Source organism: Panthera tigris, chromosome B4 (assembly GCF_018350195.1).
Source record: "Panthera tigris isolate Pti1 chromosome B4, P.tigris_Pti1_mat1.1, whole genome shotgun sequence".
Taxonomy (NCBI): Eukaryota; Metazoa; Chordata; class Mammalia; order Carnivora; family Felidae; genus Panthera; species Panthera tigris.
Window position 1 is genome coordinate 16,378,308 of NC_056666.1, and position 15,497 is coordinate 16,393,804.

General features: G+C 38.1%; 1 protein-coding gene across 2 annotated transcripts in view; it reads left to right on the forward strand.

Moving 5' to 3' along the window:
• Positions 1 to 14,288: 14,288 nt before the first annotated feature.
• Positions 14,289 to 15,497, forward strand: part of MRC1 (mannose receptor C-type 1) — a 97,952-nt gene continuing 96,743 nt past the window's right edge. The window contains exons 1-2 of one of the 2 annotated variants that reach the window (XM_042991176.1): positions 14,289 to 14,305; positions 14,649 to 14,819. In XM_042991176.1, the coding sequence (XP_042847110.1) occupies positions 14,759 to 14,819 (61 nt within the window). In that variant the 5' untranslated portion in view covers positions 14,289 to 14,305; positions 14,649 to 14,758. Of the gene's footprint in view, positions 14,306 to 14,427; positions 14,820 to 15,497 lie in introns of those variants that run through there. The other variant, XM_007081268.3, reaches the window with a different exon arrangement.

Below are 15,497 nucleotides of genomic sequence, written 5' to 3' on the forward strand. Positions count from 1 at the left end.
TTGTTTAGTACTTTTTCTGTAGTTTTGTTGTTTTGTTTGGAACATAATCCTCTGTTTCCTGATTTTGCCTGAACAGACTCTCTCTGTTTTTATGTATTAGTTAGGTCAGCTACATCTCTTGGCTTTGTAGAAGTGGCCTTATGTAGGAGTTGTCCCATGAGGCTCAGAAGTAGAATCCTCCCAGTTACCAGAACTAAGTGCTCCAAAGGTCTCTCCTGTATGGTTTGTGTGTCCCCTCCTGTTATAGCTGTGCTATGAGTGATGACAAGCCTGGCCCCAGTGTGACTGACCAAGAAGCCAACTGTGGCTACTGTGGGTACGCTTGTGTTTGAAGCTAGCCCCTAGTGTGGCTGGCTGCAAAATCTAGATGCAACTATTGTGGGCACACTGATGGGTGGGTCCCCCTGCCCCACGTGCATTAGGAAGGTATTTCAGTGTTTCACAAAGAAACATTAATTCATGAACTCTAAATCATGCTGCTCCATGTATTTTTTAGGACTGCCATGTATGATTGCGGTAGTCCGTGGAAATGGCACCCCTTCTGATTGAGCAGTGTACAACATGCACATCATTATGCAATGGCTCTGAGAAAAGAAACTGTTATTCCAAAGTGAGTTCCCCTCTTGGTGAGTGTTGAGCCAAAAGACAACCAAGCCAAAGAGTAGGGAAAGGAAGGGTTTCACCTGCTACAAGTAAGGACAACACCAGGGATATTTCCCCAAACAGTATCTCCTCAAGCAACAAGACTGGAGAATTTTTAAGTTCAGGGTGGCTACATATTTATGAAAGGGCTTGTGAAATGAGGAAGATAGCATGGAATTGGACAAAAGTCATCTGAGGGTGACAGAATCCAGGGTGAAGTTATGAGGGCCAGCAAGGGTCACAATTATCAATTCCAGGTGGTCCTGCATCTGATTGCTCAAAGAGGTTTAGATCCTGCAAAGATAACTCAAGTGCATCAGGTCAATCTTCACTTTTGAATCAACACTGGTTTTACCACTGATTTATTGTCACTGATATAATTAAGCTATCCCCTGGCCTGACGGTGGATGTTTGGTCTTACATTCTTTTGTTCCCTGAAAATCATTCACTATTGAGGCCTATTCCTCTGCAATTTCAACATATTCCAGAACTTCTACAAGAAATGTGCTTTGAGCAAGTAGTGTCAGTCAGGCATAGTTCACAAGATGGATGGGGACCTAAATTGACTAGTAGTATGTCAAGAAAGTCATGCCTTGTCTTTCTTTTTGAGGGAACTACTAACTTTCTGCTTGCAAAGCCAAAGTATCTGTGGCTAATAGTTTTGGTAACACTAAATATTTATAAACAATCGACAGTTTACAAGAGACTTCACATATAAGCCCATATTTATTCTGAAGGTTATCTTTTTAACATTTACTTAATTGACTCATTTAACAAATTGGAGTACCTACTATATTATATATAGTATGTTTTTTATGATTAAGTGATACACACACACACACACACACACACACACACACACCAAAAGCCTTGGTGAAACTGACAAAATTTAAGAGTAGTTTAGGCTACTTCCCATTTCCAGTTCTGCATGCAAGGAGCTTGGAAGTTGCCCTCTCTGTCCTAACAACAAGTAAAAAGATAAACAAGACTGGAAAAAGCAGCTCTTCTGGGATTCATAAGGGAAGACAAGATACCTGGCCAACCACTGCCTCCAAACTCGAAAGACAGACAGGGAGTCACAGCTTCCCAGAGGAGAGGCTCACCAGCACCCAGGTAGGAAAACCTCAACTGTAAATGATGACTCGTTGGAGGCTCTATGTAGATAACTGAGTTAAAACTCCTGAAGGACCCAGTTATGGGGGGTTTCCCATAATATTTTAAGAGTACCTCCAGGAGCTTGACCAAGTTTCTATAGTAAATATTGGAGAAAAATCCCCTCACGTTTCCACCAGGGGGAGGGGAAAAGGAACTATGTTGAAATTAGTGGAGCACTCTATGCATCTAAATAAAGCCTGTCTTCAGGAGGAACTAGTTAACCAGAGCCCAATATGCTGGGGTATTATCAGAGCCTAGCTGACCTGGGGGAAGGGAAGTACCCAATTCCAGCCTACTCTGTCTTGTCAGCCTTGTCAACAATAAGGGAAGAATATAATACAGAAACTCTTGTGAAGTTCACAGTCCGGAGACATAGGCTCACTAAAGACCGATACTTGGTCATAAATTATAAAATGCTTTCCCTTCCTCCTCCCCCACACTTCACTACCATATTACTAAAGGCTTACTTACAGAAGTTCCTTTTACCTGGTATATCATGCCCAGCTATTAAGAAAAAATTACAAGCATATCAAAAGGCAAAAAAAAAAAAAAATGTTAAGAGATAGAACAATCAAAACCAGATATGTCAGGGATGTTGGAATCATCAGGCCAGGAATTTAAGACAACTAGGGTTAATATGATGATGGATCAAATGCATACAGTATACAGCATGCATGAACAGGTGGGTAATATAAACAGAGAAATGGAAATCCCAAGAAGGAACCAAAAAGAGGTTCTAGAAAGAACCATGTAGCAGAAATGAAGACTGTATTCATTGGGCTTATTAGTAGACCAGATAAAGCTGAGGAAAGAATGTCTGCATTAAAGGATATAGTAATAGAATATTTGAAAGCAAAGGCTGAAAAAAATGGAACAGAATACCCAAGAACTTTGGGACTACTGCAGAAGGCATAAGTCCTGAGTATTAGGAATGCTAGAAGAAGAAGAAAGAGAGAAAGGAACAGAAGAAATATTTGCCACAATGATGACTAAGAATTTCCCCCAAATTAATGTCAGACACCAAACCCACAGATTCAGGAAGCTCAGAAAACACCAAGCAGGATAAGTGGCAAAAGAATTATACCTCCGCATATCATTTTCAAATTACAGACAAAATATCCCAAAAGAAGCCAGAGGAGAAAAGCAGCTCACCTGTAACGCCCAACTTCTCATAAACCATGCAAGCAAGAAAAGAGAGCAGTAAAATGTTTAAAGGGTTAAGACAAAAACTATCAACCTAGAATTCTGTACTCTGTGAAATCATTCTTCCAAGGTGAGGAGAAATAAAGACTTTCTCAGACTTATAAAAATTGGAAGAAGTTTTTTGCCTGTAGACCTGTCTTGAAAGAAACGTTTAAAGAAGTTCCTTAGGGAGAAGGAAAAACAAAAAACAAAACAAAACATATAGGCCAGAAACTATGATACATATAGAAAGCAAATGACTAGATAAAGGTAAATAAAAACTGTAAAAAAATTCTTAACTGATCTAATAGATAACAAAATAATTATTATGTATGCTTATGTGTATAGCATATACATACGTGTTATACAATTATACATAGGTGAAATGAATGAAAGCAAGAGTATAAATGATGGGAGGAAGGAATTAGGATTTTTTTTATTATAAGATACTCACATTCCTGTAAAGTGGTATAGCATTATTTGAAACTGTACTTGGATTAGCTGTAAATGTATGTTGCAAACTCTAGGACAACCTCTAAAAGATTAAAAAAGGAAGTATAACATATGCTGAGAAAGGAGACAAAACGGACTCATATAAAATGCTCAATACCATAGAAGACAGAAGAAGAGTGAAACACAAAAATAGGAACAAAGAAAACAGTAATACATATGATAGAACTGCAAAGAGAAATAAATGGATCCCCTATTATAGGCAAAGACTTCAACACCCCCTCTCAGAAATGACAATCCCAGCAGGCAGAAGATCAGTAAGGATGTAGTTGAACTCAACAACACTATCAGTGAACTGGATATGATTGACATCTATAGACTATTTCATCCAACAACAGTATAATGCACATTCTTCTCAAGCTCACATGAAACATTCACCAAGATAAACCACATTCTGGGTCATAAAACACACTTTAACAAATTCAAAGGCATAAAAATCATAAAATGTCTGTTCTCATAACACAAATGGAATTAAACTAGAAATCAGTAACAGAAGAATAATAGGAAAATCCCACAGCACATGGACATTAAACACTTCTAAATAACACATAGGTCAAAAAAGAAATCTCAAGATAAATTAAAATATTTTGGAGTAAATAAAAATGAAAACAACTTATCAAAATTTGTAGGATGCAGCAAAGGCAGCGTTTAGAGGAAAATTTATAGCATTGAATGCATCTATTAGAAGGGAAGAAGGATCTAAAATTGATAACCTCAGTTTTCACCTTAGGAAACTAGAAAAAGAAGGGCATGTTAAGTCCCAAGTGAGCAGAAGAGAAGAAATAATAAGAATTAGAGCAGAAATCAATGAAATTGTAAACAGGAAATGAAAAAATAAAATGCTATTTTTGAAAAAATCAATAAATTTGATAAGCCTGTAGCCAGGCTAATTTAAAAAAAAAGAGCGAAGGCGCAAATTAGTAATTTCAGAAGTAAAAGTGAGGACATTACAGATCCCAATGAAACTAAAAGAGTACTATGAATAACTCTATACCCACACAGTTGATAACCTAGATGAAACGGTCCAATTCCTTGAAAAAAACAATCTGTCAAAACTCACACAAGAAGAAATAAATGATCTCAATAGGTCCATATCAAAGAAATCAAATCTATAACTAATAATCTTCTAAAACTGAGGGGTGCCTGGGTGACTCAGTTGGTTGAGTGTCCGACTTCCACTCAGGTCATGATCTCACAGTTCACGGGTTCGAGCCCTGAGTGGGCCTGGGTTTTGGGCTGACAGCTCAGAGCCTGGAGCCTGCTTTGGATTCTGTATCTCCCTCTCTCTCTGTCCCTTCCCTGCTTGTGCTCTGTCTCTCAAAAATGAATAAATGTTAAAAATTTTTTACTAAAAAAAAAATAATAATTTTCCAAAACTGAAAGCATGAGGCACCGATAGGTTCATTGGTGAATTCTACCAAACATTTAAGGAAGAAATTAAAGAGATTGCAGATAATTGGTATAATTTCTCTTTAAGAGAATAGAAAAAAAGAGGGGTCCCTGGGTGGGTCAGTCAATTGAGCATCCAACCCTTGATTTCTGCTCGGATCATGGTCTTACAATTTCATGGGTTCAAGCCCTGCATCAGGCTCTGTGCACTGACTGTGTGGGGCCTGCTTGGGATTCTCCCTCTCTCCCTCTCTCTGTCTGTCCTTCCCCTGCTTGCACTCTCTGTGTTTCTCAAATCAAATAAATAAATTTTAAAAAGAGAGAGAATAGAAGAAAACAATACTTTTAAAGTAATTCCATGATGCATTACCTTAATATAAAACCAAACACATTATAAAAAAAAAAAGGAAAAAGGAAGAAAACTACAGATCAGTATGTAGCGTAACATTGATGTAAAGTTCCTCAAGAAAGTATTAGCATAACAAATCTAAGAAAGTATAAAAAGAATCATACCCCATAATTAACTTGAACTCATTCCAGGTATGCAAACCTTGTCCAACATTCAAAAATGAATTAATATAATCCATGACATTGATAAACTAAGAAAGAAAAATCACATGATCATATCAATTGAGACAGAAAGGCATTTGAAAAAAATCCAACACCCATTCATGATTTAAAAAAAAATCTCAGGGGGTTCCCAGGTGGCTCAGTCGGTGAAATGTCTGACTTCGGCTCAGGTCATGATCTCGCGGCTTGTGAGTTTGACTCCTGCGTGGGGCTCTGTGCTGACAGCTCAGAGCCTGGAGCCTGCTTCGGATTCTGTGTCCCTCTCTTGCCCCGCCCCTCCGCTGCTCATGCTCTCTCTCTCTCTCTCAGGAATAATGAAAATTAAAAAAAAAATCTCAGAAAATTAGGAATGGATGGGAACTTTCTCAACCAGATAAATATTATCTACAAGAATTTACAACTAACATCATACTTAGTGATGATAAATTCAAGAGCTTTCCTACTAAGATCAAGTATAAGGCAAGGATGGCCCCTCTACTTTTGAACATCAGGTACAAGGGAGTGATGTTTTCACTACTTTTCAACATCATATTGGAATCCCTTGTCAATTCAATAAGGCAAGTAAAGGAAATAAAAGGTATACAGATTAGGAAGAAAGACATAAAAATGTCTTTGTTCACAGATAATACGATCATCTATGTAGAAAACCCATAAGAATTAATAAAAAACAAAAACAAAACAACCCTGGAGATAATTGATTATAGCAAGCTTGCAGGATACAAAGTTAATATACAAAAATTCAATTGCTTTCTTATGTATCAGGAACAAACAAGTGAAATTTAAAATTAAAAACACATTAATATTTACATTGGCACCCTCTAAAATGAGATACTTAGATATGAATTTAACAAAATATGTACAAGATCTGAGGAAAACTTCAGAGTCAGATAAAAGATGCCAAAGGAGAACTCAATAAATGGAGAGATATTTCATGTTCATGAATAGGAAGACTCAGTATTGTCAAGATGTCACTTCTTCACAACTAGATCTAGAGATTCAATGCAATCCAGTCAGAGTTTTAACAAGTTGTTTTGTGGATATTGACAAACTTATTCTATAGTTTACATGGAGAGATAAAAGGTCCGGAATAGACAACACATTTTGAAGAAGAAGGAGCAAAGTTGGAGAAAGGATGTTACCGGACTTCAAGACTTACTATAAAGCTACAGTATAGTATTTTACTACAAAACAACAGACAAACATATCAATAGAACAGAATAGAGAGGGAAAAAAAAAAAGGAGGTTAGAGTGGGAGAGAGCAAAAGCATAAGAGACTCTTAAAAACTGAGAACAGGGGCACCTGGGTGGCTCAGTCGGTTGAGTGTCCGACTTCGGCTCAGGTCATGATCTCACAGTCTGTGAGTTCAAGCCCCACATCAGGCTCTGTGCTGATGGCTCAGAGCCTGGAGCCTGCTTCCGATTCTGTGTCTCCCTCTCTCTCTGCCCCTTCCCTGCTCATGCTCTGTCTCTCTCTGTCTCAAAAATAAATAAAAACATTAAAAAAATTTTTCTAAAAAAAAAACAAAACAAAAAAAAAACAAAAAAAACTGAGAACAAACTGAGGGTTGATGGGGGGTGGGAGGGGGGGTGGGTGATGGGTATTGAGGAGGGCACCTTTTGGGATGAGCACTGAGTTTTGTATGGAAACCAATTGGACGATAAACTTCATATATTGAAGAAAAAAAAAAAACAGAATAGAGAGACCAGGCATAAACCCACATAAAAAAAAGTCAACTGATCTTCGAGAAAGGAATAAAATTAATAAAATGGAGAAAAGATGATCTTTTCAACAAATGGTGTAGGAACTACTAGACATCCACATGCAAAAAACATAAATCTGTTCCTAGAACTTACACCCTTCATAAATTAAGTCAAGATGGATCACAGATCGATCTGTTTGTTTATTTTTATTTACATCCAAGTTAGAATATAGTGGAATAATGATTTCAGAAGTAGATTCCAGTGATTCATCCCCTAGGTATAATACTCAAGGCTCATCCCAACAAGTGTCTTCCTTAATGCCCCTTAGGAAGCTGAAGGGGCTGAAGCCCACCCCACCAACCCCCAATGCTCCAGCAACCCTCAGTTCATTCTCTGTATTTAAGAATCTCTTATGTTTTGTCCCCCTCCTTGTTTTTATATTATTTGTGCTTCCCTCCCCTTATGCTCATCTGTTTTGTATCTTAAATTCCTCATATGAGTGAAGTCATATGATAAGATGGATCATAGATCTAAATGGAAAATACAAAACTATAAAACTCCTAGAAGATAAAATAGGAGAAAACCTAGATGACCTTGAGTCATCTGGGTATAGTGATGCCTTTTTAGGTATAACACCAAAGACATGATCCATACAGAAATAATTGACAAACTTGATTCAATTAAATTAAAAAGACTTCTTTGTGAAAGACAATATCAAAATTAGAAGACAAGCCACAGACTAGGAGAAAATATTTGCAAAAGACATATCTGATAAAGGCTGTTATCCAAAATATACAAAGAACGTAAAACTCAACACTAAGAAAACAAGCAACCCAATTTAAAAATGGACAAACAACCTCACCAATAACAGACACCTCACACATGACAAGTTAGCATACAAAGAAATGTCCAGATCATATGTCATCAGGGAAATGCAGATTAAAACAACAGTGAGATACCACTACATATCAGTTAGAATGAAACAAATCAAAACACTGGCAACACCAAATACTGGTGAGCAGAAGAAACTCTCATTCATTACTGGTGGGAATGCAAAATGGTATAGACATATTTTTTTGGGTATTTATTTACTTCTGGGGAGAGAGAGAAAACACGTGCACACAAGTTGGGGTGGGACAATGAGAGAGGGGGACAGAGGATCTGAAGTGGGCTCTGTGCTGACAGCCGCTAGCCCCACGTGGAGCTCGAATTCATGAAGTGTGAGATTATGACCTGGGCTGAAGTCAAACGTTTAACCATCTGAGCCACCCAGGCGCCCTGTATAGACACTTTGGAAGACAGAAAGATGGTTTCTTACAAAACTAAACATACTCATACCTACCCATTCAGCAATCATGATCCTTGGCATTTATCCAAAGGAGTTGGAAACTTACATCAACACAAAAGCTTGAAAATGGTTGCTTTTAGCAACTTTATCCATACTTGTCAAAACTTAGAACCAAGAAAGATGTCCTTCTGTGGGTAAACAGATAAATAAACAGTGGTAATTCTGGCAATGGAATATTATTCAGCACTAAAAAGAAATGAGCTAGCAAGCCATCAAAAACATGGAGGAAGCTTATCTGAATATTACTAAGTGTAAAAAGCCATTTTGAGAAGACTACCTATTGTATGATTCAAGCTATATGACATTCTAGAAAATGCAAAACTACAGAGACAATAAAAAAGATGAACAGTCGGAGCACAGAGGATGATTATAATGGAGAAGGCCATGCGCATGTGGGGGCAGGGGAGTATATGCGAAATTTCTGTACCTTCCTCTCAAGTTTATTGTAAAGTTAGAAGTGTTCTAAAAAATAATCTTTTAAAAAAGTTACTGTAGTCTTAAATATATCAAAAATGATATGTTTTGGGAATAATATTTATATAGTAATATTTTATGTGAAAGTTTGCATTTATACATACACAAATCTTAATTTCTCATGCATTGAAATTAAAATATTAATGGATTTTTCAGAAATGCCTTCTTTCTCTCCAATGCATTTCTTCTCTTTTTTTTTTCTTTTAAGATTTAGTTACCTTAGAGAATAGGGTTTCCAGAGTATTTCAGTGAATAGATACAACATTTACATTCTGTTGCTAAAATTTATAGGTAACATTACATAGTTTGTAGTTACAGAGAAGAAATCTAAGGTTTTTGTGTCTTGACTTCCATCTATAGTCTCAGTCATCTTCAGACCATAAAGGATGTTTTTCATCTTAAAATTTTTTTCAATTATTAAATGGGTCATATAACCTTCTAATTAAATTATTCAGCAAAGCTAAACAAGGATATCATAAAGACATGAGCAGTGCCAAACAAAACAAAACATAACACTGATTGGAGAACTGGAAACTTCGTAGGCCCCCCACGTAGTCTGCATGTATATACTATAAATTACAGTCAATCTAAATATTCTATCTGAAGAGAATTACCATTAAAGTCAAATTTTAAAAAAGTTTGTTTTAGGTTTATTTATTTATTTTGAGAGAGATAGAGACAGCGTGAGCAGGGGACGGGCAGAGAGAAAGAGAATCCCAAGCAGACTTTTTTGGTAAATAACCCAATACAAAGATTGTTTTATTTCCATAAGTCAATTGTTTTCTATTAAACTGCAAATGCATTACTGGTGTTTTGACATATTTTGGTAAAGATTGGAAAATGTAAGGAATAAGAACGTGAAGAAACAGTGTTTCATCCTTTTAGGTTTTTAAGTTTGTATTCAATGGCATCCTCGTCTTTTTTCTTCTGGGCTGAAACTATTGTGATTCCCTTGAACAAACTTGCCCATCAAGGGATACGCTTGCTTAAGCAGAACAGGCTTCTGAATTGGTCGCCGGTTTTAACCATGAGAAATGATAGAACAGGCTACAAAAAAAATGTGTTGAGCTGATTTTCTTGGAATTGCTTCAGAGCAGAAGAGGCACCAAGTTCATGTTTCATGGAATTGAGTGGGTGTGAAGTGTGTGATGCTTGAGAAAGACAATGTCTGGGAGGAAATGAAATAGTTCAGTGATTATCTTTCCAATTAAAAAGTAAAGGTTTCCTTAGTTTTAGCCTGAAGCAACTGCTAGTTAAGTTACACCATCATCAACAGCTAAGCAAAAACCAGAACCAAAACTTACTAGTATATGGTTAACAGTTGGATTTCATTTTAATGGGGTACTATATACATAACAAAAATTTCCCACTTTAACCATTCTTATGTGTACAATTCACTAGCTTCAAGTATGTTCACGATGTTGTGGAACTATCACCACTATCTATTTTTAGAAATTTTCATCATCTCAAACAGAAACTCTGTACCCACTAAATAATGACATTGCCGTCCCCACCTCACCAGCCCCTTGTAACTTCTATTCTTTCAGTCTCTATGAATATGTACATCATGTAAGTGGAATCATACAATATATGCCCTTTTGTGTCTGGAGTATTTCACTTAGCATGTTTGCAAGTTTATATATGTAGTAGGAATCAGATTTCTTTTTATGACTGAATAATATTCCTGTGTGTGTGTGTGTGTGTGTGTGTGTGTGTGTGTGTGTGCGTGTGTGACACTCACTATATTTTGCTTATCCATTCATCTGCTGATAGACACTGGGCTTGCCTTTACCTTTTGACTACTATGAATAATGTTGCTAGGAACATTGGAGTACAAATATTTGTTTGAGTGTCTGCTTTCAGTTCTTTTGGGTATATACCTAGAAGTAGAATTGCTGGATCATATGGCAATTATATGTTTAACTTTTTGAGGAACAGCCAAACTATTTTCCACAGTGGCTATATCATCTGACATTCCCTCCAACGGTGCACAAGGGTTCCAGTTTCTCCACAACCTCGCCAATATTTGTTACCTTCTGTTTTTGTTTCCTGATAGTAGCCTTCCTAATGGGTGTGAAGTGATATAGCATTGTGGTTTTGTTTGCACTTCCCTAATGACTAGTGATGCTGAACATCTTCTCATGTGCTTATTGGCTATTTGTGTATCTTTTTTGGAGAACTGTCTGCTCATGTTCATTGCCCATTTTTTAAATTGATTTTCTTTTGTTGCTGTTGAGTCGTACTTTATATTTTATGGATATTAATCCCTTATTGGATATATTATTTACAAATATTTTCTCCCATTTTGTGGATTGTCTTTTCACTCTTTTGACTGTGTCCTTTGATGTGCAAAATTTTTTAATTTGGGGGAAGCCCAATTTGTGTATATTTTCTTTCATTGTCTGTGCTTTTAGTGTCTTATCCACCCCACCCTACCCCCCACAAACCATTGCCAAATCCAATGGCGTGAAGATGTTTCCTGATGTTTTCTTCTAAAAGTTTTATAGTTTTAGCTCTTAAGTTTAGGTTTTTGATTCATTTTGAGTTACTTTTTGTATATGGTTTAAGGTAAAAGTCCAATTTCATTCTTTTGTAATGCGGATACCCAGTTTTCCCAGCACCATTTCTTGAAAAGACTGTTCTTTCTCCATTCAATAGTCTTGGCACCCTTGTAAAAAGTCAGTTGATCGCATGTGTAAGAGTTTATTTCTGGGCTTTCTATTCCATTCTATTGGTCTTTATGTCTCCCCTCTGCCAGCACCACATTATTTTGATTACTACAGCTTTATGGTAAATTCTGAAATCAGGAAGTATGAATTGAGTTCTCCAACTTTATTCTTTTTCAAGATTGTTTTGCCTATATAGGATCTCTTTGGATTTCACGTGATTTTATGAAGTTTCTTTTTTTTTAATTTATACAAAAATATCATTGGGATTTTTATAGAAATTGCATTGAATCTATAGAACTCTTTGGATTGTATTGTCATCTTAATGATATTAAGTCTTCCATTCTGTGAACATGGGATAGCTTCCCATTTATTTAGCTCTTCTTTAACTTCTTTTAGCAATATTATGTGGCTTTCATTGTACAAGTCTTTTGTCTCCTTAATTAAGTTGATTCCTAAGTATTTTATTCTTTTTGAGGTTACCGGAAATGGAAATGTTTTCTGAATTTTTTTTCAAAGTTTTCGTTAATAGTATATAGAGTTGCAACTGGTTTTTGTGTTCTGATTTTGTATCTTTCAACTTTGTTGCATTTGTTTATTAGCTCTAACAGGATGTGTGTGTGTGTGTGTGTGTGTGTGTGTGTGTGTGTGTGTGTATAATTTTTATGGTTTTCTACATACAAAATCATGCCATCTGTGAAAAGAGATAGTTTTACCTCTTCTTGAGAGACAGTATTACTTCTTTTCCGGTTTGGTATTTTTAATTGTTTTTGTTTCTTTTTTTTTTCTCGCCTAATTGCTCCAGCTAGAATGTCTACTACTATGTTGAGTAAAAGTGGTGAAAGCAAATAAAAGCAGCAGTCAGCCTTCAGAACCCACAATTCGGATATTCTGGAGGACACGGCCCAGGCTCTAGCACGTTGCCCCAGAAACTCAGTCTGCGCCCTCATGCTGCCAGCCGTGAAGAGTGGGGATGAACGTGGTAGCCAGTGCCTCCAGGGAAGGTTCCTCCTAGAGTCTGGGGTTCCAAAATAGTTACCGCAGACCGTTCCTGCCAGTTCAACAGTCGTTGAAGTGAAATGATGGAGTCCGAGAGCTTCCTGTTTTGCTATCCTCGGTGATGTCCCTCTCCCAAAAGTTGGATTTCTTTTTCTTGCCTGTTCACTGCTTCTAGCCTGATAAATCTTTGTTTCAATAAGGTCAAGGTCTTGGGGTAAATTCTTTGTGGGACAGTTGGTTTCCTTTTGTTTCAAAGTCACAGCCTTATCACGGATCTTGGTTGACTATGTGGCACTTTTATATAAATCAAAAAACCTGAAGGGTGAGTGTAGAGAGCGTTCAATTACGTTTTCTTTGCTTCTCAAATTGATTTAGATCCAAATTAGGCCAAATTTTTTAAATTTATAGAAATTGTTTACATTTAAAAGCCATGAAGGGCTCATTTAAAATATCTTTTTTTTTCATGATAAGTTAATGAAACAATGTTTTAGAAAGAAACATTTTTGTTTCATCTGTACTGTTTCATAACAAACTTTTTTTGTCAGTCAGGTCTTAGCCTAATGGGGGAAAAAAAACCTTGTCCTGTGTCCTACATTCTTAGCACCTTTTGCATTCTGTTAGAATAATCTTAAATTTAGAATGTTTTTAAAATAGTAACAGGACTATATCACATTTCTTATTAGGAAGCAGTTTATAACTTTATCACAAAGATGATCAATCTTGGGGCTTTCCGCTTGAAGATAAACTATTCGTTTAAAATTAAAGAAAAATTGCAATGTTTCCAGCAGCCTTCGTTTTTGAATTGCTAATCTTTAACACACTCCAGGTGTGGGTTGGCTCTCTAATTACTGATATCTGCATCAAGATATTCTTTTTTATTTATTTTTAATTTTTTTAACATTTATTTATTTTTGAGAGACAGAACATGAGCAGGGGAGGGGCAGAGAGAGAGGGAGAGACACAGAATCTGAAACAGGCCCCAGGCTCTGAGCTGTCAGCACAGAGCCCGACACGGGGCTCGAACTCATGAACTGCGAGATCATGACCTGAGCCCAAGTCCGAGGCTTAACTGACCGAGCCACCCAGGCACCCCTGCATCAAGATATTCTTAATTCATGTTTTACTTATGAAAAGTAACAAAGATAGATGCTTAGGGATTAATATTGTGTCTAATGAACATTTTTGTTCTTCAAGAAAGAATTCCACCCATCATGTAATGAATATACATTCTTTTGACCAAATGAGCAGAGTTTCTCGTGCCAAGAGGTCCCTTCCAAAGTTGAAGAACCAGCATGATTGAGACAGGGCATCAAGGCTTTATCACAAATCTTGTGTCACTGTTTTCTCTGTTTTTCTAGAGCAAGCCTTCTAGAACTTTCCCCCTCCTAGCCCTGCTGAGATTCCCTCTTAGGTTTAACCTCTCACTTTTCCTCTGGCCAAAGCACCAAAGCTCTGTGAGAACTGTGTCTTTTGAAGCTAAGAAAAAAGGGGACTCTAAGCAGTGAATATAGAGAATGAGGGGTATCTGTTTCAGCCCTTAAGAAAATGTCTCCAGCGTCAAACTGTCCTTTTCAGTGCCTGTCATTTCTGTCCCTTCAGGGTGGGGTTGGCTGCTGAGGCACCGCTGGTTCAGCTGCTTCTCAGAGGGAACCCTGGCTCTCCGGCCCAGGTAATGGCCTCCGGCTGGCTCTTCACCAGCCCCATCTGAGCCGGCCCTGAGGCACAGAGCTGTTTCACTTCTCCCCTTCCCAGCTCACCCAGCCCGGCTCCGCGTTTCTCACCATCACCCTTTCACCACCCCCCCCTTCCTCACCCCTCTCCCCCATGTGTCTCTTTCTTCCCTTCCTCTGTGTCTGCTCTTCTCAGAAGTTAGCTTACAAAGCAAAGTTGTAACTTTGAATTCCTGTTTTTCCAACTACCCTCATGTGACAGGATATCTCCTTATTGGAGGTTTTCCCTAATTTCAGAAGCCCTTTAAAAGTGAGAGCTTCCTCCACACTTCTTTTCAGCAGGGCAGCTCTGAGAACACAGTAGGGGAAGGGGTGATTGGGTGCCTGCGTTGTCTGGCTTCCTGCTTACCCCCTCCTCTCCATCAGTGGAAGGAAAGGATAAACTCTGGGCCATGAGGCTGTCCCTGCTCCTGGTTTTCGTCTGTCTCATTCCAGTGACTGTGCAGCTGTTGGGTAAGTTGACCGAGGTGACGGCTTTCTGACTTGGGGCCTGGAGGAGCACCTTCCTCTTTGGGTCAAGGTTAGTGGGGTCCTTTCAACGCTTGCGGTGAGGAGGAAAGCAAAAGTCCTCTGCGCCACCAGCTCTGGGGGAACCTGGTCGCCTCCTCCTGGCTGCCGGGCCTGGAAGCTGGGGACCTTGAGCCCAGAGGCTGCTTCTCAGGCCAGATGTGCCACCTGGTCCCGCAGAACCCCTGTCTCCTCCTGATATCCCCCAGTTCCCATTGTTCCTTCCCTGGTCTGTTCTCCGAGGGATTTCCTCTGTGGTTTGTGCATTCTTGCTTTCAGTTCACAGTATTTCTGTCTAACCTGCAAGAAATAATCTTGTGAGTGTTTTGGGCCACAAGGAGGGTGGGTCCTGGTGTCTTTCCTCGTGGTGGGTTTAAGGACAGGATCGTAGATCATCCTCCAAGGAGGGATTCCATGAGATTTTCACAATGCTGCTTTTTGCCTGTGAGCAAACCTTTTAATCGTCCATAGTTTTTATAGCTACAAATTTCACCCTTATCAGTTTTCTAAGTTGTTCAAACTGATTTATACTTGTTTTCTTCCTCCCCCCTTTTTTTTTTTCCTGGAGACTGGCGATTACTTAGGAGGAACAGATTCACAGCTTTTCAAATCCTCAAAGACATT